Source organism: Brachycentrus maculatus, unplaced genomic scaffold (genome assembly GCF_059751285.1).
Source record: "Brachycentrus maculatus isolate JH-2025_06_01 unplaced genomic scaffold, ASM5975128v1 h1tg000169l, whole genome shotgun sequence".
Classification (NCBI taxonomy): domain Eukaryota; kingdom Metazoa; phylum Arthropoda; class Insecta; order Trichoptera; family Brachycentridae; genus Brachycentrus; species Brachycentrus maculatus.
This window is the reverse complement of record NW_028280922.1, coordinates 989,341-1,017,038: the sequence shown is the minus strand read 5'-3', so window position 1 is coordinate 1,017,038 and position 27,698 is coordinate 989,341. Positions and strand designations below refer to the sequence as shown.

The following is a 27,698-nucleotide window of genomic DNA, read 5'->3' as shown; positions in this document are numbered from 1 at the left end:
ATTCGCAAATAATCCTTGACAACAGCGAGCTCGTGTGCGACTGTAATGCCGTAGTGTGTCGGTGTGCGGTGTGCGACACGCGATCCCATGTCGTAAACCGACGATTAATAACTGGCGATCCGACAGAGACCGACATTCGGCGCAGCGGCTCGTCACCGAGTGACTCGTATCGACTTCTTCTAGTCTAGACGGGAAATGAATGATAGTATTCTTTTTACTCCGTCGACTAGTTTTAGTAGCTCTTTTCTAGTTCGATCGAAGTAATTAGCATGCGGCGCTGTGATCGGTGACAAGGTCTGAGAGCTTCCTCGTGGAGTACACACGCGCCGACTATTTACTCCGCAGCCGATTTGTTACCAGCCAGGCTAATTATTTCCAAACCGACTAATACCACTTGTAATTAATATATTCCGTTCGAATACCGCTACAGTTTTGCGTTATAAGTCCTCGATCTAGGTTAATGAAACCCAAATATACGAATTTCTTTAGCAAATCTTTCAACAATCCACGAAGGTTTCATGTTGATTCGCGCTGACAGAGTTTGCGGGTAGCCATAAACATCGTATCGAACGATGCAGAATAGCGTGAAACGTGAATATCGTAAACATTTATGCAAATTTTCCGTAGAACCTTGAAAATAACCTTACGCTTCGAATAAAACAGGTCTGGCATCTTCGCAAAAAATGCACTGTCACTCGTATCGTCGATGACGAGTGAGTTTTCCATGAAAAACATATATACATGTGTCCTACGTCACGCTACGCCGCTACACTATCAGCCTATCGACATGTAGAATATCTACACTTGTCAATTCTCACCCTAATTAACCGTCGCCATAAAAAATTACTGAATTATTACGAAATCACGATAAAAGGAAAAGGTATTTCGCAAATGTGATGTAACTGGGAATACCCTTTTGGATGTAAGTCGAGAACAGTTACCACGTTTTTCCATAAATTTTGATTACGAAAATATTTTTCAAATGTACGCTAAAAATTTACGAAAAAAGAAAAAACAATAATATTGAAAATTTCCCGAAACGCGCATGCGCTACAAATGTCACTATCCGAGCCGCAGAATTTAGGGCTTACGAGATTTCATTGCAGTCATTTCGATAGTACCCTTTTATTTTAACGCGCGAGTAAAAAAGTACAGTAATGAGGTGCTTACTTAAGTATATGCGGTATGGGTTAATACGATGTAAATCGAGTGCTTGTCATTCTCAGAACGCTGTATGATAAGAACGCGACAATAAAAGAATGCCGCAAAATAATTCTAGAGATTATTATTGAAGATAATCTTTTCCAGCAGTTTTGAACCCGTCTGCCTAATTAAACTTATTAATATCGCAAATATTGTTTTCATAATAGATTACTTGGAAAAATTACTTGTATAAATCTGACTTTGTGTTCCCGCATTTGTACAATATTCATACATATGGTATGTACGAGATACTTGTATTATACACCATTTCCACGCTCGTCTATTGTTCAGGCTCTTGACCCGACCAGTCGCAGGCATCCGAGATAACCTGTTCACAGAACGCTTCTTCCTTAAGTACTTCGATTTCTGTTCCCACTATTAATATAACAGTCTAGTATTCGCGGTATTTTATTTCGTCTTCCTCGGCTGTGATGCCATTCCGATCATAATTAGAGATGATCGCGTAATGTATCCTTAGATCTTTTTTTCCAATTCTATATTCTTTATTGATTGGATCGAGAACGCGAGCGGGTCAAGTCGAGATAATAGCGCAGTGCATACTGCCTCTGCCTCTCGGTCACCCGAAGCCTTGTACCTCCACAGAACAGTTTCCCAACATCTCGCTGCTCGCTGCTCGCATTGCCCGTAGCCTCCATAACACACCGCATTAAGAATATACCACCTCCAGCTATACATTTGTCATTTCTGACGAAATCTCTCAGTTTTACTTTCATTCCACTACGTATTTTATTTACCAAAGACATTTAAAAGTTCAGGGCTACATTATTATATCAATTCGTTAATCGTGACCTGAGATCGGTCGATATTTTACTATTTATCTTTACAAAAATTAATTATCAGTTCTTTATATGGTGCCATATAAATATCGATTATTATTATTGCAAAATTAAGATTCATCCGACCGATTTAAATCTTTTTGGGATCCAGAACGTTTAGCGATTGTTCGTTTCCATAAATCAACGTACTAGATTTTTAATGAACCTATCATACGGTACCGAATAACGATATCTTGATTTTCACTGTTTTTTTTTCAATCAGCGATGTGTTACTTTCTATTTATCTATGATAAATTAAATTATCTTTTGCTCGTACTTGTTGAGTATCATCTCTGAATGTTCGTATCACTGTCCGAAGCGTGTTCGGCAACGTTTACTGCCGTTGGCCTTCATTTCTTCACGAGTTTCTCTTTTTTTACCTTCGTTGCTAGATCTATATTCCTAATATAGCGCATCGGAAATGCCTACATTACGGACTTACGTAACATCTAAAAGAAAGTAAACAGATCTACTATTCTCTTTTTATAATCTCACCAATGAAGCATTTCAATATTGTCTCTTTCAAAAATTAAATGAACTTAAACTAACATGTTTTTAAATAAATACATGATTTAAAAATATATACATACTTATATTGCATTGGAAATTAAGGTGTAATAAAAGATCACTTATTTGTTATTGTTTGTCTTGCAGTACAAATTTAAATGCGTAATATCCTCATTTTATCGTCAAAAAAACGTTATTGTGTATTATTGATAATTGATTTTGACATAATAATATAATGTGACACTTTCGTTGCACGTGTTTTCATTTAATATGTGTATTAAATATTAGCAACAAATTCACACCACGTAATTTAAAAAATATATATCGCTAAACCCCTTTATTTATTCTCTAATTCACGAGTCCATTAGTATTTTCTTAGTGCTTTTACAGTATCTACTCAATGAATTAGGGCCACGCAGAATTTCGCGCATTTTCTCAATTCAAACAGGAATAACTCAGAGAAAACCTTGAATAAAACAACATTGAATTTTATTTACACATGAACACTTTATTACGCTTAAATTATGCATATATTTTCGTATAAATATAGTTAGTATTTAGTATTTCCACCTTTGGCAGAAATAACTGCCTCAATTCTTTTTGGCATACTTAAAATGCACTGTTTTATCATTTTTTTATTTCTTCGTCTTCTGACCATATTTTTTGAATATTTTTTTTAGACAGTCTACTGTCGGATTTAAAAATGAGTATACCTTATTTTTTAACATGCTCCATACGTTTTCTATAGGATTAAGGTCCGGAAAATTTCCAGGCCAGGGGAGCAAAGGCAGATTTTTGTTAGACAAAAATTTTATTATTGATTTAGCCCGGTGGCAAGGTGCCCCATCCTGCATGAAGGTGTATGGACCTTCTGTTGGGTCGAGTGTATGGTAGAAGGGCAATAAAATTCGTTCGAGGACCTGCTTATAGGAATTTTGGTTCATTGTTCCTTCCACGAAAAACAACGGAACAGGTAAATTGTTAATAATACATGACCATATCATTGTTGCAGGGGGGTGTTTGATAACTTTTACCACACAGGCCTCATTGTAACGTTCCATTGGTGTTCTCCTGACGAATCGACGGCTCTCTGTCACGGCTTCTAACCGGCACTCATCACTAAAGATGACCTGAAAAATAATGAAAATTTAAGTTTAATTCAAATATATAAGTTTATTTACTAAAATGATATGTTGAAAATTCAATTTAAATAAATACCTTTTTCCAATCATCTACCGAGTAATTTCGATGTAGCCTGGCCCATTTTAATCGATCCGCTTTCATTCGTGGTGTCAATTTTGGTACTTTTACAGGGCGCCTGCATTTCAGATTTACTTCGTAAAGACGTCGCCTCAGTGTTGATACCGATATATTTATACCCTCTTCTTCCAATTTTATTTTTAATGTTTTTGCTGATGCACTGCGGTTTTCTAAGGCACTTTGAACGATTTTTCGATCAGTCCTCGGTGTTGTTTTTCTAATCCTACGACAGTTCTTTCGCCGATTGCTGGTGGCGGGTGACTGATTTTTTATTGATTTTGAAATTCTGTCCACTGTTTGACGAGAAACGTTTTCTTTTTTTGAAATTTCTCTATTAGATAGTATTCCTAATTTCAGTAGCACTATAACACTAGACTTTTTTTCCTCAGAAATGTCTTTACTTTTTCCCATTTTGTCCTTTTCAAAAAAAACACTTGTGTTTACAAAAAAAATTTAAACTTTATGAACTAAAATTAAAAATTAAGTTTTTTTCACAAGACACGATAACTATATAACCTCTCTGAACAAAACAACAACTAGAACTCAAGAAACTTCACTAATAAATGAGATAGGACTATTTTTTGAACATTCAACTATCTGTCTACCTGTGCTAATTAGGGACCTTTCTCAAAAAAAGGGTTTGAAATTTTGTAAAGGCTTAAATAATCCAGGTATATTTTACATATTATTGAAGGTAATATACATGATATTAGATGTCAATAGAAAATTTAAAGTATTTATGTAAAATAAATATAATAATCCAAAAGATTTCAGAGTATTCAAAAAAATAATGGGTGGCCCTAATTCATTGAGTAGATACTGTAGTCTTCAATTTGGTAATCTTCGTTCAGATTGTAAACAATACTAAATGTGTCGATAACTACTGATTCTTCACTTACCTAATTAAACCGATTCGTAGTAAAAATTAACCGATAACAGGCACATCCCCATCGTTGAAGTCAGATAACACTAGACCTTTTGTGAATCACTTGTTTACGGACAAGTTTGAATTGCAAACAATATCAATAATAGCAAATACGTTGATAATTGTTTACTTAAGGAATAATATCGATTCGTAGTAAAATCAATAAGGGCACATCTCTATTGTCGGAGCTTCCTAATTTGGTTGTCAACAATATAGCTTCGAATTTAGTGATAATATCGATTTGTAGTTTAATCGGGCGATAAGTGCACATCCCTATTGTCGAAGTCAGATAGCACGAGGCCCTCGTGGAATATCCTGTTCGCCGATTTGCTATTTGGATCGGAATTGGTGTGGACGTAATGGAATATGTGGATGATTTGTGTTTGTGGCGATATTCGTGATTTCAACACTGTAAAGAGATCTGTTACATGGTTATCCGAGTGGAGAAAGCGGCAACATTCCGCAACAAACAATTCCATACTCGAGTGAGAGTCATACATTCGATGCTAGATGCCACTGTTAGGCCAACTTTGCAAAATTACCATATTTTTATTGATATCGCTCTTCTTCCTTTTCTTCGTAACCCTTTCACCACTAGAAATACAACTAGCCATATACATTTCTTAATGTTTTTAGCAATGAAACGTCATTAGTTGAATTGCTACTCCTAACTTTGTCTGCCTTTTAGTGTAATGGTTAGTATGTCTGACTATCGTACTAGAAGTCCCGGGTTCGATCCCAGAGAGGTTGAAAATATATATATTAGATATATTTCGCTGTAATATTAATATCACCCCAAGACGCAGGACTTTACAATCTACTTAACATTTCGTTTGTCTAATGCAGTGCCCTATGCATAATTGAGCTACTATTTTTTTATGACTTATTTTAGCTTCTTGTACAGCACATTAGCAGGCTAATCGCTGCAAAGCAATTTCTTCTAACCAAAACAATCATGTTTTAATATTTTCTTATTTCACCTTTTATTGGATATCTGTTCAATAAGTGGGCAGATAAAAAAAGAGCGGGAAAGGAGTTGTTAAGGACATGGGAGAAATTAATGTAATAAATAATTGTTACGATTATATGGATAGAATCACAGGAAAAATCTTATTTATTCTGTCAGCTGTTTCGCTATGTAAGACAATTTTTTAAATTAAACTGACTGTATTTGAGTTAGAAAACAGTTCTTAAACTCCCGACAAAGCAATACTGTAAAAAAATCTGCTAAAAGCATAATCTCTTATTTTTATTAATAAAAAAATGGTAATCGAAAAATTTGAGTTATGGAATTATAAAATAAAGTAAAGATTTAATTACCTCAGGTTTATCTTTTTTTCACTGAATTGTACGTATTTATTGAAGTAAAAACATACTGGGTAGTTGTCAAAACATTAATTGCCTTGGAAACATTTAAATTGAAAAAAAACATGACTTTTTTAGACACGCCCCTATTTTCATATTGACATTGAATCGTACATGACGGCTACGTTTTAGTTAACACGTAAAAATAAATACATACTTAATTGATTAATTTGTTCTTAAAAAAATAACGTTTAGAGATCGGGCGATAACAGGAATACCTCGAAATATATTTTTTAAATTCTTTAACATTTTCAAAGTCCAACAAAATTGAATCAGCAAACTACATAACTAACAGCCATTACAACGCTTCTCCGCAGGGGTAAGCAGAGAGAATAGAACGCCACACACGTCTGTGCAAACATTTTTCGCATCTTGGAAGACTGAAGAAGTGGACTTTCACGAATCTCCTCATACATACTTCACATGTCCAAACCATCTCAACACACCTTTCTTTATTTTATCGATAATGCTTATCTCAGCTTTGAGTTCCTTCCTTATTTCACCATTCGAACATCTATCACACATCGTTTTGCCGCACATTCGTCTGAGAGATCGCGTTTTGGCTGCATTCGGGCTACTTGCATCATTTTGCCAACTCCATGCTTTTTTCAGTTAATTCATTTTGGATACCTGGCTGGCTTCTTTTTTTCATATATATGTCAAGAAGCTGGTTAATTTGGATATAGGCAATATATTGCAAGGACCTTACTCCAAACAAAGTTGTGTGTATCGGCTCCGCATGTATTTTATTACGTTCTCGTGTATTATAATGATGAATTTCTCTGTTCAAAATGGGTAATATTACTTTTGGCGTTCAACATTTTTCAACTCCGGTCAAATTATATTTCAATACTGATTTCAAATATCTCGTGTTATATTTCAAACGGCATTGACACACAAAGAAAATAACATGTGAAGTGCAAAATTTCCGCCCACGCGAAAGCAAGTTTTCAAAAAGCTTTATTTCTGATCACGCCTTGTGTTGTTTGTGTACATCCAGCATCTCTCTTGTTCCTCTAGTCTCTTCTGGGAAGACCATTGGGTCAACACCCACGTGTATAGAGCTCGTTTCTTCGTATCTTTTCCTCCTTTTCGTCTGTGCTTTCGAGGTTATATGCATTATCGATCAAAACGCATCAAGACCATTTTTTTTTATGAAGATACATAATTAGTTTACAGGCATTTCTAGTTGTGTTGTTCGCTCTTTGTGCATTACGGTTTAAGACTTCCAGAATCTAAAAAAAACAATGTCATTCGCTTAGTTTAATTATTTGTTTAATTTATTTTGTATTTTAAAAGCATTGTTAACTTTGTGGTATGGTAATATAACACTCTAAAGTTTATTGAAGTGGTATTATACAAAGTCAACTATGAATGATAAGGAGAGTGTTAATTATTTATCTGCCCGCCTCCGTGGTGTAATGGTTAGAATGTTGAGCTACCGTGCTGGAGGTCCTGGGTTCGGTACCAAAGGGGGGGTGAAAATAAATATTAGTGATTTTAACAGACTTTTACTCTGGACTGGTCCCTGAAGCGCAGGAATGATCAGCTTGCCTTCACGTAAAGATCAAGATAACACTGCGTCGATACTATGTAGTGCCCTATGCACCATTGGGTGCGGATAAGGGTCTAAATGAATGAGTGAATAGTTTAATTATCAAATTCTTTCGTTTATTGTGCGATGTTCTCGGGCACCAAAAATAACGTTTCCAATTATACGTATATTTTCGTTTTGATATCTCAACATAGATGAAGAAGAATATGTAAGTCTGGGCATTTACATGGATTATGACCTATCATAACCAGCCTATGACAGGTCATAATTCCTGTAAATGCTTAGACTTCCATATTCTCTTTGATCTATGTTGAGATGTCGAAATGCAGAAATAACTAAGTGGAGAGACTTGAATTTGTAAAAAAGGATTTGGGCACCCCTAAAAATGTTGTAAATAAATAATCTAATGACCATCATCAAAGAAAGAAAAATGTGATTAAAAAATGTAATAAATATATTTTTTTAGTATTTGTTTTATTTACAACGATTAAAAATTAATGCACTAGAAGCAACATTATTATGGATATTTATTAAACGCTTTTAATAAAAGTCTTGTGAAGACAGGTGATCGAATTTTAAAAAAAACATTGAAATACGAAGTATTTAAGAGAAGAAGCTGCTTAATTTGGTTTCAGATTAGAATATTTAAAGTTAATATTAATAATAATAAATTTAGATAACTTATATAGCGCCATTTTCGTAAAATATTACCTCAAGGGCGGTTTACTGTTAATGAATTGGGGAAAATATTATGGTGGAAATGATTTAGCAAATATATGTGTTTTTAGTTTTTTTCTCATCCCGTCAGACGCTTCACAAAGTAGGTTTGACGTATTTCGTACCTAGCTCCGAATATAATAAAAAATACTTGAAATAATTAAGCTACAACGATAAAGTGAGGAATACCATCCCAGTCGGGTAAATGGAGAACTAGCAGTTACCCATTAGTTACATCTTAATTTGCTCTAGATACGTGTTTTAATCAAATGATATTAAATTTCGTATCCACTAATTTTGACTCAGTCATGAATCGGACCCGGTGATTTCTTGCATCTTAGCAAAACGTCAATAACCACATCACATATCGCTCACTCCTTTCAAGAACGTCATAAATAAAAAAACTTGATTTTTCAGGAAAACGTTTTTAAAGTTTAAAAATATAACACAATGTATTAAAAATAAATATCAAGCCACTTATTGAACTTTCTACTGTGCAACATATATTTTTAGGTTAAACCTAAAGGTTTTTTTGAAAAATAACTAGTTTATTTTAAAAAAATTATGAAACAAAACCTTTTCTTCAAATTGCAAAAACAACATTTTCTGCCCTGTAGCGGGTAAATATTAAGTTTAAAATATGCCTCTTTTGCTGAGATATAGTATATTTTCTGGGCATTGCGAAAACGTGCACAACTGGAAATTGACGATTTTTGATTTATGACGTCCTTGAAAGGAGTGAGCGATATGTGGATATAACCCTGCTCGTATCATCTAACCTTTTTGTTAAGTTTTAAGTCTGACTAGACGCAAACGAGTAACCGCGTTGATGTGTTTAAAAAAGCTTTTCTTTCCATTATGTATTTTAGAAACTATCTATGTACCTACTCTAAAACAAAGCTAATCATATAAACGTACCTGTATAGTTTTTGTTACACTATCATGTTTTCAACATCTGAGCCTGAAACTTTCAGCCTCTTAAACAAATCATACCCTTAACTTCAAATGTAATGATAAGTCTACCGAAAGAAGTCGTCAAATATTGTAAAAAATAGTACAATATTTATGGAAATATTTTTGTATTTCAAATAATTTAATCACTTATTATCGTAGACTCTTTTTGACGTGATGATCACTCCTTTGGGTATATTTACTTCCAGCTTTCTGGTCTGTATATCTCTCTTAGTAAAGTGTAAGAGTGGTATTTGTGTATTGTTTGTGTCTTATGTGCAGTATCTCTAGTTCTGTGATGTCCACTCTCTAAACAGGTGGTGTTGTGATTGCAGGGATTGGTCGGGTGGCGGCGCTAGCGGCGGGACACAGCAGGGGGCCGGTGTGGTGACCACAGTCTGGGGGCTCACGGCGCCCTCTCAGGCCGCCCCCACCCCCTCGCACCACCACCACCACCTTCCTGGGGGCTACAGGCTCGCGCAGCCCGGGTGAGTACCTCCCCGTCTTGAACTCGACTCTTCCATACCTGCACCGCATAGCGCTGGCTCTCGTCTCCTACGGATCTTTAACTCGTCTCGACAGGATACAGCCAATCCGCAAACTTATTTAGCCTTTTAATCCTCAAATTGTGTTGGATTTTGATATACAATGAGCATGTATGTATAACTATTTAAGTTTTACTTCTGCTACTATTTGCTGGAGGACAAAACAAAGATACACCTTTCCTTCTTCTTTATATGCCATGTCAGGTTCTACGATGTCGACTATCTCTCGAGAGTATTCTTAATTAATTGTATTTATTTAACAAAACACTAGATTTAAATACCACCATTTCTTAAAATCTATTGTGACTCGTGTTTCGATACATTCAGGATCATTAGCAAACACCGTATACGTCATACGGTGTTTGAAAATGATGCTGAATGCATGCAACACGTATCACAATAGATTTTTTTTAATAATCGTATTTATTAAGTAAAATTTAAATAAAAAATGGATAGATGCGACCACAAAGCGACTGTCAAATCAGTTAATGAAAATACTGGATAAAAAAATTCACCTCAATTTTCACCTTGAATTTCTTTTGTTTTCTTCCGAATTGTGATTTACATGCAATCTGACTTTATTCTTCCTTTCATATTTCGCATCCTGCCTAAAATTGTACTACTCTCAATCACTTGCTCACCATGTCATTAAACTGCTCAATCTCTTGCTTCAATCTGAGCAATACCAATTTTGTGATGTTCGTGATATCCTCTATCATTCGTCTTAAATATTAGACCTTGTAGACTTATATGGATGCACTTTCGTTGCATTATGACCTGATGGCTATCAGAACGCTCCAATTTTTCAAACAGATAACGTAATGTTTGAATTTATCTTCATCCTTTTACCTGTAACCTTTACTTTAAAATATCGAAGCTGAATATGATTGATATTGATCTTCTGTTCCCCTTTTACCGTCTTATAGTATTATTTCATCTTTGCTATTGCCACATACATATTGCAATTTACTCCTAGCGCACTCATTTTTCACCTTAGTTTCACATTTGCTGATAAGAATAACGAGTTTACAGTTTATCAATAAACATTAAATGGTTATTAATTGTTGTTTTCGTTCGCTCGTATTTGTTTTTTAAATTCGCACGGGCAGGTTTTTTTTTCTTCTAAGTTACTGTTACCGAGAGTGCGGAGTGTATAATTCGTTTTGCGGTAAATGTTTTCCACTTCTAACGGAAGTTTTGATTCTAATGGTGACGTTTTATTAGGCTTTTTGTCACATCCAACGAGCGGTCGTGACAAGTGCAAAATAAAATTCCACCTTGGCGGGCTTATCGTTATCTGCTGCGCTCAGAGCCCCGTCATGGTTCGCGGCGTGTTTGCAGTACTCCGTGTAGTGTACTACGACGCGCAGTTCGGGGATCGCTACCTGATACCGTTCCTCCACACACTCGTACGTTCTCTTGGATTTTCCAACTCTCCCGATAAGGCATATTGAATTTGACATATCATTTCAATAGCGTATTATCGTTGTTTAATCAGCGAAGAAAATCACACGACTATCGATACAATTCCATATTTCTCTATATAAATAAATACGCGAGATATGACGCATTAAACATTTGATATTCGGATTAATGCTAATACAAAATTCCTTGACGTCTTTATTAAAACGCTTTATAATGTATTTCGAACGCTTACTAAGCATAATATATCCCTTCGTAATCTGACCATTTAAAAAAATATAAATTCTGAATAAAAGCATTGGAAATTTTGGATTTGAGGATATTATGTAGGAAAATCGCAAATATAGAAAGAAAAACGGACCTGTTCATTCTACAACCTGATTCCTGTTCTCAAATACAAACCGCTTAGACTTACCTTTTAATAGGATTGAACTGAAATATTTTTTTTTATATACTTATCATATTACAACAAATATTTGTTTTAACTGTAATAATAATAAATAATATAACGCCTAAAAAGTATATACATGTTTGAAGTTAAATAATTTCCCTGAAGTCACAAGGTATGAATCCGATCGAATTCACTCGCTTGTTCTAGACCCTAAATTAGCCAAAATTAATTGGTCTTAGTGCGTAAAAGCACTTCTGAGAATCTTTGAAGATATTAAGTACATTTTTAAAAAACGCTTTTGTTCGTAATCTCTCTCGTAGATTTGAAAAAGTGATAAATATGTATTATCTATTGATTTTTATGCATTCATTTTTAAAAAACTAACCGAGCAAAATAGTTCTCCGAGTTAGAATCGGTGTGATTTATACAGCACCTAATAAGCGAGTCGAGATAAGGCACAGCTACGACTCTGATATCGCCTTGTTCCTTACGTATATAAGTATGTATTATTGTATACACATTATCTAAAAATGCTAAGATAAGCTTATCTACGGGCACTTGATAATTCGTGTCGTTTAATACGGCAAACTACTAGCTAATATTTCATTGATATTGTTCGATATTGACCCAAATCCACGCCTCGATTGTTGAGCAAGAAAGGAAATATCATTTTTGGATTCCCGTAGATTTCCTATACAAATTCTGTATTTTTCAATTTTGTATCGTGTGAAAGCATCATAATTTCACGTTCTTTGACATCACAAGGTTGTCAATTTTTACCGTGGTTGGATTTAAATTGAAAAAAAAACACATATCTGACGAAAATACTATAAATCATAGGTTCAACTAACTTACCTGACAAGTGATACTTTTTTACCCCTAAAATATAATATACAAGAGATCGTTTCTTGTAAAACTGATCTATTTTCTTAATGCAGTGGGTGTTTTGAAAACATCAGATTTCACATCAATAAAAAATCGTGTTATTTTCTTACTAAAATCTATTGTGACACTTGTTTCGATGCATTCAACATTATTATAAAACACTGTAATGATATTGAATCCGTCGAAAAACGTGTCGCAATAAATTTGTGATTAAAAAATATATTTACCAAGTACAAGTTTAATAATAAAAATTAAAAATAAAACCTTGAGTAAGTCGTGAACGATTTCTTAACATTTATTCGCCGATAGTGATTTTGAATGTATCGAAACACGTGTCATAATACAGTTTTATTAGTAGTGGTATTTACATAGTAAAAGATAATGGATAATATTCCAGCAAATGACTGCCGAATCGATCAATTAAAAAAATACGCTGTTGATAAGTCTTGTAGTAGTAAATACTCGTATATTTAAAAAGATAATGCTTCAATTTGTACTGTGTTTCTGAAAATATAATGTAAAAGCATCGAATTTTTCCTGGATTATTTCTTTTCCACGCCTCGATAGATTATTGCCGAAGACCTTAGCGAAAATATCTCACTATATGGTTTTTCATTCACAGACGTAATACTCCCATGTATGTAAGTCAAAATTGGTCAAAGATGAATATGGGAATTTTGATGTTCTACTAGACATTGTCAGCACTGCGATCGTGTACATAGTACTAATAAGTCGATATTTATATCGTGGCGTGTCCGAATTTTAACATAATTTGTCTTAAGCTTTGATTATTCCCTTTTCCCGTTTTCCTTCCTCCCTCTTCCAGGTATAATATTTAACGACATATGTGAAATTTTGTAAATGGAATTATACAACTACCTGTTTTTCTTGTTTATCATTATTGTAAATGTAACTGTTCTGTTAAATTTCCAAATAAATAAACAAACAGTACTGAACGTAATTTCCATTGGTTTAGTTTTGCGAGTGATTGTACAGTTTACAGTTGGCTGTGTTAACAGTTATTGATAGGGGAATTGAGGAAGTGCGACGTGTTGTGAAGGTTGAATCGGTATTGTTGTTGCATGTGCATTCTGCCTCTATTGCAATTGGAAATCGCGTGTGTTTGTGCTAGAATCGACCGTTTGAATGTCGCATTTGTAAATAATATTAATTGACATATTCTTCTCATCTGTCCCTTACGAGACCTTACATGGCTGCATATAAAAACACATTTATGCACCAAGAAAGCAAGATTGATACTATAACGAAAAATACATAAATCGCACACTCCTTTCAACAACGTCATATATCAAAAAACTTGATTTTTCAGGACATCGTTTTTAAAGTTTAAGAATATAATAAAATGCATTTAAAATAAATATCAAGCCACTTATTGAACTTTTTACTGTGCAACAGATCTTTTTAGGTAAAACCTGAAGGTTTTTTCTCCATTTGAAAGATATTAAGTATATTTAAAAAAAATACCTTTTCTTCAAAATGCAAAAACAACACTTTCTGCCCTGTAGCGGGTAAATATTGGAGTTAAAAATATGCCGCTTTTGCTGGGATATAGTACATTTTCTGTGCATTCCGAAAACATGCACAACTGAAAATTGACGATTTTTCATATATGACGTTGTAGAAAAAAATGAGCGATAAAAAACATAATTTTTTCACAATTTCTATATTTTTTTTAACAATTATTTTAATGCACGAAATTTGAATTTCACTCTCATTTTTATTTATTATCACCTTCGACTGGTAAAAGCCTGACGTGCAAGACTGGTCACATTGCCTTCGTGTAATTTTCGACAAAATAACACTGCATCGATACGATGCAGTGCCCTATGCACCATCGGGTGCGGATAAGGTTGAAAGAGAATAGAAAATATTAAAACAAACTTTAACTACGCTTTACGAGTATATTTAGAGATATATGTACATATACAAGTATGTATATTTATTATTTTCCGAAAAAGAATAGCACTCCTAGAAATTAATATAATACCATATACAAATTTCGAAATTGTATTTTTTTTTTTCTAAAAGCAAGTATATCGTATTCATTTTGTAACACAATCGTGAAAACTATCCAAGATTCTTTCTTGTAAACCGCGCGTTTTTGTTGTGAAGTCAGATTTTCATTTTTTGACAGTTGGTTTCCCGCGCTCATCTCCGTAGCGCCGCACTAGCGCCATCTAGCGGCGACCGGTGGCAGCACGAGACGACCATTTGTATTTGCCGTTCGTATCGCTTGCTGGTGTTGAATTCTAAATACATAATTAATGATTTTTCCACCTCCGCGCTCGGCTTGTGGTTTGTTTTGGATAATAAGTTTTCCGGTCGCGGTTGTACAATGTCAATATTGACATTATTTGACGGAATTCGATATTTTACTCGTTTTAAAAACAATGCTTGACCGCAGTCGCTTTGAATTTGAAAGCATAATATGTGACTTGTAAGTAGCGACTCAAATTTAATCATTTAGATACACAATATGACGAATTAAAATATTCCCAATTAATGAGTTGATAAGTACGAGATATGCAACCCTGAGTGCCTTATCTATCGCTGGTATTCTTCTTTTTCACTTACTTCATCTGTATCACATTTTCCTCCGAAATACAAAAACTCGTACGCATTAGCAGTATATACGTTACACAAGCTAGTACAAATAAGGGTATGCAACCCTGAGTGCCCAAGCCATTACTGTTACTTCTCCTTTTCCTACACCCTATTCCCTTGCGTTCTTTCACTAAGAGATGTAGATCTTTTCATTTAAGGATTTTTATTATTTATACATTTGAGAAATTTCTCTTTGATTATATATGCAATCGAGTCATCGAAATATGTTATAAGCGTAGAGTTATAACACCTTGCAATCGAGTCATCGAAAAGCTTAGAGTAATAGCATTCGAGTCGTCAAAGAACGAAAAGCTTAGAGTAATATCAATCGAGTTATCGAAGTATGTTATAAGAGTAGAGTAATGACACCTTGCAATCGAGTCATCGAAAAGCGTAGAGTAATATCATTCGAGTCATCGAAGAACGAAAAGCTTAGAGTAATAGCAATCGAGTCATCGAAGAACGAAAAGCGTAGAGTAATAGCATTCGAGTCATCGAAGAACGAAAAGCGTAGAGTAATATCATTCGAGTCATCGAAGAACGAAAAGCGTAGAGTAATAGCATTCGAGTCATCGAAGAACGAAAAGCGTAGAGTAATATCATTCGAGTCATCGAAGAACGAAAAGCGTAGAGTAATAGCATTCGAGTCATCGAAGTAAGAAAAGCGTAGAGTAATACCAAATGAGTCATCGACGTACGAAAAGCGTAGAGTAATATCAATCGAGTTGTCGACGTATGAAAAGCGTGGAGTAATATCAATCGAGTTGTCGACGTATGAAAAGCGTGGAGTAATAACACCTTGTAATCGAGTCAAAGATTCCGTTTATCCGCGTTTGCTTCGCGACCGTGACAAGAGGTACAGAACAGTTGCGACAGTGGAGAGTTATTCATGCGAACGGTCGCAGTGGAAGTTATCATATTTCGTTCGTAGGTACGCGACAAGACAATGGATTAATCTAGAATTACCCGAAACCGCAGATCAGTTACCTCCCGCGCTGTTCTAGTCACTATCCCGAGCTCCGTTCCGCCTTCACGCATAGCTTGTCATTTTGTTTATCGTCCATCTTTCTTGTCCGCTTGCACCGCGCTGCTGTGGGCATGTGGAGACAACACACACACACGCACAAACCTTCGGATGTTTACTTAGATTATAAGAAAGGTGAGTTGAGATGGTTTGGACATGTGGAACGTATGAGTGAGTTAAAGTAATGTATAAGGCAAATGTAGTTGGAAAAATAATCAAAGGAAAGGACTGAGAAAACCAGGTATGTCAAATACTTGAAAGCGACCGGGTCTGGAGTCGAAATAATCGGCGGGTATGTTGAGGAGATGCATGAATGTGGAAGAGGCGATAAATGTTTGTAAAGACAGGGTGGTATAGCGTTCTTTTCTCTCTGCCTACAAAAAAAAACACATAAGTATATTGACCTAAAGATCATAACGTTACACCTTTGGATCATCATTTTTGATCCGTAATTTGGATCAAGTTAGACGCTAATAGGGTCCATTTCCTCGGTGTCCATACTGCCACAGTGTGCATCATCGTCTCGTTCCTCCTCACGTGCTCTACACGGGCGTGAATGAGACGCGTAGGCGGTCCGAGTAAACGAGTGTAGTACGAACGTGACTCGCCTCGGCCACTCACTCGCCGGTTCCGTTAGAGAGAGCTAATTGTTTCTCGTTGTACAGACAATGTCTGACCAATATATCTCAGTCCACCCCTGGTACTGCTATTTTTCTAATTCGATAATATTGTCCGCCTCTGGTTACCGCGCTGGAGGTCTCGAGTTCGATTCTCAGGGAGTAGAATTTAATTAAAGTGGTTCAATCCTCAGTCTAATATTTATTTAAAACTCCTTAGCATTCTTTAATAAACACCAACTCGTGACTACCGGTTTCGGAATAAGCATTCCGTCAACAGGTCATTTAAATGAACTAATTACGGTCTGACATTTATAAAAAAAATTGAAAGAAAACAAATATTTATTCTGAGATATCTGAATGTGGAAGAGGTGAAGAATGTTTGCGAAGGCAGAGCGCTATGGCGTTCTATTCTCTCTGCCTACTCTACAAAACTCTAGGCTCTGTTAACTAACCATCACGCCGCTTCGCCGCAGGGGTAGGCAGAGAGAATCGAACGCCACACCACTGTCTTTGCAAACAGTCTTCGCCTCTTCTACATGCATGCATCTCCTCATAAGATGAAGAAAGGTAGTTTGGCTTGTAAAATTGTAGTAAATTGCTTTTCGTGTGAACTTTTTCAGTTTAATAAATTGCTAGAACAAATCGGTGATTTATTGTTTTGGTTTTCGAATTCGTTATAAAGATGGCGTTTTATCTTATCAGCGCTTTTTACAATCGCATTTTTTAATTTATAATTTTCGTGACAATTATTGTTTTTGCTCGATTCGGTGACTTTGTTGAATTACCGTGCAATAGATCACTATCGCCTCTTTAGTGCATTCAATTAGTCCCCGCCACACGACTGGTTTTATCGAGCGATCGTCGTTTCGGGTTTCGAGCCGCGGATAGCCCAGTTATCGACCGCGTGCTACCCTCTTGTAACCAACACTCAGACCCTCGGAGCACACCGTGTCCACCGTTGGGGGAATTAACATGTCCACAGCCTGCATATGCCCTAACCTGAATAACAGGGCTGCCAACCACCAAACTACACCGAAAAATAATAATTAAGTATAACAACATTTTGAGTGTGTCCAAATACTCGTTCAGAAATCTGGATCATCTGCAATTATAGGAGTTATTTTTCATATTATTTTTTGACATCTCAATGTAAATAAATAAAAGCTTAAAAATAAAAAGCTTCTTTCATCTCACCAATAGAAGTGATTCAAGTACAATGTTTCGAAATTGGATCATATATATATATACATACAGTATAGAGAACTTCCACAAATTTCAGTAGTGTTGTTGTCAATCATGGGTAGAATTGGTGAATGTTACACACGTAAGTGATCACTTAAACCAGTCTATGACGGTCGTAAGGCCGGTTAATTCTCAGACTTTCATATTCTTTTTCATCTATGTTGAGATGTTAAAAAATAATATGCATTTTAACTCTTTTTGGCATACTACTGTTTTTCAAACCCTCATCCGCAGCCGATGGTGTATAGGGCACTGCATCATATAAACGCAGTGTTATCTTGATCATCGACACATGAAGGAAAGGTGATAAGCCCTCCGCTTCAGGCACTAGTCCAGGGTAATTAGATGAAAAAATCATTTATATTTATTTGACCCCCCCACTGGGAATCGAACCTGGGACCTCCAGTACGGTAGCCGAGCGTGCTGACCATTACACTGCGGAGGCGGACAGGTACTTGCACATTAGTGCCTCAAATATTGATAAAAATATAAAACATGCTTTGAAATCTTTTACTTATTAAAAGGGTGTGGTCTTTCACATGAACTGAATGAATTATTATATTTACACGATATACGTAATTACATAATAGGCCTATGTATGTTTTGCTCGTGTTACGCGCAAATGTGGTCAAATTTACAGTAATTGAGTAAGGAAAAAAAACAACGTATAAACACGTTTTTCGTGCACGAAACGTCAGATCTCCGCGCATTAATGGTTTACGCCGATTTGTTTGTTGGCTTCGCGCTTGACCCTGTCGGCAACACGCACGCCCGGCTAACTGTTCGTCAGGACAACTGCCGCAGAACGGAAAGCAAAGGCAACCCCTCTCGTTCGATATTGTAAACACCCTTATGCGTGGCCGCCCTCTGCTCATATCTGGCGATGACGTAATCTCACTTTTTATTGAAAGGATCATGACATACGGAAAAGGACATCGATCGATCTTGACAATTATTTATTTTATTTTATTTGTTTGCAGCTTTTACATAAACAAAAAATTGTTAGATTGAGAATGATAAACGCCAATTAAATATGTGAGGTCCGAATCCTGGATTATAATCACACACATGAAAAACGCCAGGAAATACCATACTCATTTTTATTAAGTATTTGGACACACTCACAATGTTGTTAATAAATTATCTGGTCAAATTATAAGCTTAATAATAAAAATGAAAATGATATTTTCTGACGTTTTACAATTAAATAATTTCACATATATGTTACGAATAGTGTTGTAATTAAGAGAGAAAAGAGAAGAAGAGGGTGGGTGGGTGTGAGTGTACATATGAATTATTTATTAAATGTTAAATCAAAAACTGATTTTTTGAGTCTACTAAGTTGTATTTTATTGTTAAAAAAACATCAGGTTTTTTTTCAATCATTCTTTCATTTCTTCATTTTTTTAAAATGCCATAGCTAGGCAAAACAACCGTCACAAAATTGATTTTTATGCGTTTTTTAAACAATAAAATACAACTTAGTAGACTGTAAAAGTAGAAATGTCTAGAAAATGATTTTTTTTTAGTTTTGTTACCATATTCAATAAATAAAAATACATATATTATATTCTTGTCATGGCTCGCGTTATTCAAAATATTACATCATAAAGACGATGCAAGAATTGAATTAGGTGTATTTACACGTCTAAAATAATTTTGTCCGCCTCCGTGGTGTAATGGTCAGCGTGTTTAGCTGCCGTGCTGGAGGTCCCGGGTTCGATTCCCAGGGGGGGTGAAAATAAATATTAGTCATTTTACACTGTTATATTTATTTAATATTACCCTGGACTGGTTCCTGAAGCGCAAGAGTGATCACCTTGCCTTCATGTAAGTAATGATCAAGATAACACTGCATCAATTCGATGCAGTGCCCTATGCACCATTGCGTGCGGATAAGGGTTATACGTAAGTAAGTAAGTAAAATAATTCCTTTATTATTTGGTTCGTTAATTATGGCGAAATTTAGGGTCGACCATTTCTCTTTTTGTATTTTTAACACTGATTAGCTAGTTTATATAATATGATTATACCTCGCAACACTCAACGTAAATATATATCATCATTTGATAAGCTTTTGGGTTGATAGTATCTTATCGATTGTGTGATTAAATTTGTATTTTTAGGCACTGCCAGTAAGCTCTGTAATCGTATATGATGAATAAATAGTGAATACTCTCATCGGACTGGTATACAACATAATTTATCGATTTTTATATATTGCCCGCTTTTACCATACATATAATGCCATAACGTCGCGTAAAACAATCTCGGTGACTTGTATTTTCTATTATTGCGACAATTTTTACACTTTTAGCCCGCTAATCTTAAATTTTGTCTAGCTTGTCAATATTCAATAAGAAAATTGCTACTTTTGTAATTACATATAATATCAACACTTTGTCAGTATATAACACTATGTAATCGTAGCATCAGTTTTGCATAAGATCTTATTTGTCAATTGTGACAAATTTGACGCGCTGATGTCACCAAAAGCTTTGCTGCCTATTTTCGTTTTTAAAATCTTGTTTTATTTTCTACACAAAATCACAAATAGATCCATAGCTATTCGAACGGTGAAATAAGGAATGAATGTAAATCTGAGGTAAGCATTATCGATTAAATTAAGAAAGGTGTGTTGAGATGATTTGGACATGTGGAACGAATGAGTGAGGAAAGAACGATAAAATAAATATATTAGGCGAATGCTGTTTCAAAAAGAAGCATAGGAAGACCGAGGAAAAATTGGCAAGATAAGGTAAGTCAATTACTTGAATGAATTAATCAGGTCAGAAGTCGAAATAATCGGCGGGTATATATGAGGATATGCATGAATTTTGAAGAAGCGAAAGTTGTCAACAAAGACGTTCAATTATCTCTGCCTACCCCTTCGGGGAAGAGGCGTGATGGTTAGCTAGTTAGGATCTCTTACAGAACCAACATCGATATGACCGTAGCAATTTTCCGTTATTAGTTTTGTAAATTTGCTAAGCGATTACTTTGTGAGAACGCAATCAATAGTTTGTATCGATTCCGATTCCCATCGTGTGCACTCATTCACGCAACCCTAAAGCGACAGAGTGTAGTAAGGAGCTCTCGCAAAGTGAAGGGGTAAAAAATCGCCCCCCTCGCCGCCATGTGCGTGAGCCCTAATTATTATTATTATTAATAATACGCGGCTTTTGTCGCCCTGCATTATTCAATTCCGAACTTTTGTATCGGCGATGTTTACCGCCATTTTCGATAATGCCAACAAAACGACGCTCACCTTTTTTGTGAATTATTGCTTGATCTACAATAAACCTAGTTATAATAATATTAAGTATGTATGTAATGATTTCCATGACTTTTATTTGAAATTTATCAATTCAATTCATGAAATGGGTCAGAAATAAACTCAGAATTTCTATATATTTCTTTATACGTTTGAATCTATACCAAGTTACCAAACTAACTGTTAAGATGTCGTTTAGTCATCCAATTTTTTTTTTGAGATTTGTAATTATAATTATATTATCAAGCCATATCCCCTCCCTATGTGGAGCGTATGGAATCCACTAACTGTCTCCGGGCTTTTCCGTTGGAAGAAATGAAGTTCTGACAAGAACTGCCGACGAATTGTCAGCGGTGGTCGTCCTGGGCGGCGCCAACCTGATGCCTTGTAAAAGAGGCAAGCTTGATTAAGGCTCTCAGGAGGCATGCGGAGTATATGGCTAAGCCAACTGTATCGCATTTTCTTAACGACTGTTGTGACCAAGATTTGCTGCGTCTTACGTCTTATACCTGCATTCCTCACAAAGTCAAATTTGAAATTACTGATTGTTTTTGACGATTATTATCGATTATAGATTGTCTAACAGAAAATGAGGCAATGAATAAAAATGTACGCATATGTGTCAGCTTGTTTGAACACAATATTTTGAATACCATTATTTAGCGCTACATAATATTTTTAACGGTGGGTTTGCTTTGAGAGGGCAGGTGATGTGTCTGGGTAACAATTTGAATACCTAAATTGGGACAATAGAAGAGCACGAGCCCCAAGTTTATCCCCCCTGCTCTCTATAGCGTGGCTTGTTCCTCTTGTTCTCGTACGAGCTTAAGCCAGGGGTGGCCAACTGTGGGATCTGTACTTTACGTTTTGTTATACTGATTGTCATCATCAATAGGCTATTATCACGTTTGTTTTTAAGGGGCATCGTGACAGAGTATTTTCACAAATATTTCATTTACCTTATGAATGGTGTATTTAAACAAAAATAATTAAAATGTTTAAAGTAAGATTGTATTTTGAGTATTAGTAATAGCTATCTTAAAAATCAGTTTAATTTGTATAATATACTAAACATATTCCTCCCAAATAAAAATAGTATAATACTGTGTTGCTACCTGTGTACTCGTATATCGCCTAATTTACATCAAAACTTTTATTGAATTGAGTCTTACGTTACAGATGCCAGTCCAGGATAACATATTATATATAAAGTAATGTCACATGAAATCGTGGAAAATCCTTTTATAGATCAATAAAATTATTTTAAGGTTTCACTTATATAATTGAATCATTTATGATGTATAGCTAAAAAAATCGTTTGATTGTTTATTTACTTATCCCTCGCTCGTGTGTATATTTTTATATTCCATAATATAAAAAATAATTTAATGTTTATATGCAGTCTAATGTTTTAAATTTTATAACAAGTGTATAAAGATGTATATCGCTGATATATATTATGTGTGTTATAATTCAATTTGTAGCATTTTATTACATGTTAAAAGGGGTTTTAAATGCACACAATGTAGCACAAAGTTAATCACCCCAGTTCAAAACAGTTTCGTATTACTGGCAACAAAGATTGAGGGTTAAGTCGAGAATCGTTCGCGCTGCATTTTTTTCCCATCGAAAGGCCGCCAGTGTGAACTCGCCCTATTATTGCATCCTCCGGTAAACATTCGAACCCCTTATTCCGACAGGAGCCTTACTGAAAAGTGAATATCGTTAGGTGAATTTGGGCCCGTGTTTACTATCGACAGAAATTAAACTAGAGCTTCAGAATAACACTCACAGTTAAGATCTTCATACACGATTATAAATATTATATTACTTTTTGAAAAATATTTTTCATTATATATTAATTTTCTTTTTGACTTGTTGATACAGAGACAGTACAAGAGTTTGGATAGAACGTTTTCTGAATTAATTTTGTTTTAATTTATCATATTTTAAACAATTATTTTTCTAAAAGTTTATAATTTTTGTATACTTAAAAATAGTAAAAAAACATCACGCTGCTTTCCCGAAGAGGTAAGCAGAGAGAATAGAACGCTACACCATCTCTTACTGCAAACAAACGTTCGCCTTTTCCATATTCATGCATCTCTCATACATACCGCCGGTTATTCCAGCTCCTGACCTGACCACTTTCAAGTATTTGAAATACTCGATCATGCCAAGTTTTCTTCGGTCTTCCCCTGCTTTTATTACCAACCACATTCGCCTCATAAATTTGTTTGGTTCTCTTCGTTCTTCACTCATTCGATTCACGTGCCCAAACCATCTCAACACACGTTTTTAATTGTAGCGATAATGCTTAAACACAGTACGTAATACTTTTCTTAAAAACAGCAGTACATTATAAACAGACAACGTGTATTTTCTATTGTTAAAATCATGTTTGTTCATGCAACACTTTGATAGATTGATGTACCTTTTTGTGACAGATAAAAAGATGCTGGAACCGTGAATTTTGTGACACCGCGTAAAATTGATAAGTATCGTTGTGTTCCGCAAATCGAGCACTTAATGCTTCTTGAAGCAAGTACATATCCATTATACACAATTCTCCACAGTCTTGCTGTAGTTACAATAATATTCGGCTTACTTTACCTGAACTTGATACTTCCTAATAATGTAAACGTAGTTCCTGCAGCACACCTTCCCCTCTTTACTTGATAAATATTGTAATCTGTTTGTTTTGTATTTCACGCTTAAGAGCTCTTAATTCCATCCGTGAATACCTTTTTAACTTCTTAGGGTAGGTACTTACTTATCTGTGAAAAAAAAACACGAAAACATTTTATTAGGGTGTCTGAAATGCGGTTAAACATTCATTGAAATATGTTTGTATTCTTGATTCATGTTTGGTTTTCATACATCGTTTCAAGAACGTCGTAAATCAAAAAACATGATTTTTAAGGAGAACTTTTTAAAGTTGAAAAATATAATACAATGTATTAAAAATAAATATGAAGCCAATTACTGAACTTTTTACTATGCAACAGATCTTTTTAGGTAAAATCTGAAGGTTTTTTCTCCATTTGAAAAATATTTATTATATTTAAAAAAAATATTTAAACATTACCTTTTCATCAAAATGCAAAAACAACACTTTCTGCCCTGTAGTGGGTAAATATTAAGTTTAAAATATGCCTCTTTTGCTGGGGTATAATACATTTTCTGGGCATTCCGAAAACATGCCCAACTCAAAATTCACGTTTTTTTATTTATGACGTTCTTGAAAGGAGTGAGCGACATGTAATGGCGTTTTAGTAAAATTGATAATAAAGGGTTAAAATAAGATTATTATGCCCTGTGTAGTTGGCATTTTTTGCATCTTGGCAATCATCATTACTCCTGATGATATAGATAAAATTTTCAAGTAATTTAATTATTTCATTTATTGATTCGGTCACTTTGTGGTAATATGTATCCATTTTAAATTAAATTTTTACTTGGTAAATACCAGTATTTCTTAAAATCCATTGCGACACGTGTTTCGATGCATTCCGCACCATTTACATACTGTGTTTGAAAATTATGCGGACTGCATCGAAACACGTGTCATAAAAGATTTTTAGAAACAGTAAAACTTTTATTCTCTTAATTATAATTAATTATCTTTGCAACTTTCAAAGGCTACACTTACTGGTATGCAACCTTGAGTGTCATAGCCATTATTGTAATTCTCATTTTCCTCTCGTGTAGTTTATATTATTCCTCCTTCATTTCCTTCCCCATATAGCAGTAATTTCCTTAAGCATTTCAGAACTCCTTCACTTTCGAGTTTTGTATCCTATAAAATATTTTTCACTCCTAGATCTAAGTGGATAAGGCTCAAAAGTTAATGAGGAGTTAATAATAATTATATGTAATATTAATTTAGTGAAGCTTTTTTTATTTATATGAAAATCATAAATAATTTAACTTCAATAATAATAAAACTAAATAAGTATCAGTAGTGTGAGATCGCAGAGTAAACACAGAATTCACCCCTTAATTGCTGAATGCATCTTTTCATCCCCTATTTAGTTCATTGCGAGCCTTATTACCGGATAGACTTGATACCCGAGCGAGAGAATGGGGCAAAAGGCAGATTTGGTCGGCCGCTCGTACGGCAAGCCGACAGGGGTTGAATTGGCCCTTTTGGATATAATGCTCTACTATAGTACTCTAAAGGGTACATTATTCGATACAACAGATTGAAGAATCACGGTTTTGTCGACGGAACGAGCATTGTATGCAGCGCTAGGCGAGTATTGATCACGGATATAGTGCGAGCCCTTCATTATTCGAGGGTAGCTTTCCCGGGGGTTGTCAATGACTCTGTAATATGGGAGGGACCCGTTCGACTACCGGGGATCCTAAACCTTTGTAATACAACCTTCTATTCCAAAATTATTCATTATTTTACCGCTTATGTTATTATTTTTTTTTTTCTTATTTCGATGTATTTTAGTAATGCACGTAACGGGATATTATTTTTAATTTATATTTGAAGCGTTTTGAAACTTTCTTTTAAAATCACTCTAAATATTTTATTATAACTTAATAATAATGTCTACCGGTTTCGAAGCTAACCGCTTCTTTTTAAGGCTCAAGCTTGTCTCAATCGATCAAATCAGAATCCGTCCAGCCGCGGTCAGGGCTGCACGTGTGTCCACGCCCGATTTTTTCAAAGAATGTAGGTGTATATTGCATTTTTTGTTTTTTAGAATATGTATACAAAATAAATATTTAAAAAATAGTGATTTTATACTCTAATACTTATTTAATATTACTCCGGACTGGTCTTTGAAGCGCCGGAGGGATCACCTTGCCTTCATATAAGTAACGATTAAGATAACACTGCGTCAATGCGATGCAGTGCCCTATGCACCATTGGGTGCGGATTAGAAGAAGAAGATAATTAATATTAAATTATTAAGTTTGATCTCCAAAAACAATACAATACAAGAGATACAATGGATTCAATATCTCGTATTAATCAAGATTTATAATGGCTAAAATGAGCTTTTGAAAAAATGTATAAAAATTTATGAAACAATAAAACTTATAAGTAGTAGAATAGATTCATCTCATCGAGTTCCCTTCACTTTAGCCATAGATTAGGGGTTATGTCTATTGTGTGTAATTTCCCCCATCGATCCGCCCCTCCCCTCCACCCTGAGCACACAGACTGTCGCATCACCTCAAACACAATCCTGAACAACCAACATAGTTACATTGCCTGTGTCTAATTTCGTCATGGCAGCTCCATGGTCGACGTAATTGAACCCTGCACACAATCTCCAAACAAACACTTAACCACTGACTTGTGAATCCGTCTCTCCATCGATTTAAATGAACTTCAATGGTTTTTGAAATGTTTATTTTTACTTTTTTTCCTTTTGAATTGTCTCATGCCTTAGAAATAGTAAGCGTGAGATGATCTTTAGAAAAAAAACTAAAAACACATTAGTTTGCTAATCATTTCCACCATCTTCTTTTCCCCAATTCATTCACAGTGAAGCGCCCTTGAGGTAGTATTTTACGAAAATGGCGCTATATAAATTTTCCAAATTTATTATTTTTAGTATTATTAGGGTCAGAATTAAAGAAAATTACGCCAATATAAAATTTTAGAGTAAAATATACTGTCTAGTAAAATAAATTTTATACCCAATAAAATATATTTCTGGCTAGGAGTGTTAGTTAGGACTGAAGAGTGTGGCGTTCCATCATCTCTCCCTACCCTGCAACTAAACGGTGTGATGGTAGTAGTAACAGTAATAATAATAATAATTTGTTTAGCGCCATTTTCGTAAAATACTACCTCAAGGGCGCTTATAAAGACATGAATACTAATAATAATAATAGGATGATGATGATAATGATATACAAAAAATAAATGGATTATTATTATTTCGATATTAGTATATTTTCATTAATCGATTCGGTAGTCACTTTGTGTTAATACAAGTATACGTCTTTTTTTTGACTTGGTAAATACCACTTTTATTATACTTTATTGTGACACGTGTTTCGATGTCCTCAGCATTATTATCAAACATGTTTCACGTTAATATTAATCACTGTATACTTATATTAATATGATAAAAATAGTGGAGGACATTGGTACTATAAACCAAGCTATGATACAAAATGCCGAACCCTCTTTTAGTGGAATGGAAGGACTGATGACCACAGTCAGCAGACAGGCTTCTCCTGAGGAGTTTTACGTGGTTTTCTCCCAGGAATGAGCAAATGCTGAGAAGTTCCTGATTGGCCCACATTGGTTTATCCAACACATATTGAAATAAAACATGTTCTTAGCTAGAAGAAAGAAAAATCCACTTAATGATCTAT

At 34.9% G+C, this 27,698-nt stretch overlaps 1 protein-coding gene and 1 long non-coding RNA gene across 3 annotated transcripts in view; one reads left to right on the top strand and one right to left on the bottom strand.

Moving 5' to 3' along the window:
* Positions 1–27,698, top strand: part of tna (Zinc finger MIZ domain-containing protein tonalli) — a 68,267-nt gene that overhangs the window by 2,840 nt on the left and 37,729 nt on the right. Inside the window, exon 2 of one of the 2 annotated variants that reach the window (XM_088261919.1) lies at positions 9,637–9,807. In XM_088261919.1, coding sequence (XP_088118045.1) covers positions 9,637–9,807 — 171 coding nt within the window. The remainder of the gene's footprint in view (positions 1–9,636; positions 9,808–27,698) is intronic. The other variant, XM_088261920.1, reaches the window with a different exon arrangement.
* On the bottom strand, positions 3,034–4,614 carry LOC148308343 (uncharacterized). Its single transcript, XR_015837691.1, has 2 exons — positions 3,765–4,614; positions 3,034–3,676 (listed from the first exon to the last, which is right to left on the bottom strand). It is a non-coding gene; the product is annotated as an uncharacterized LOC148308343 (long non-coding RNA).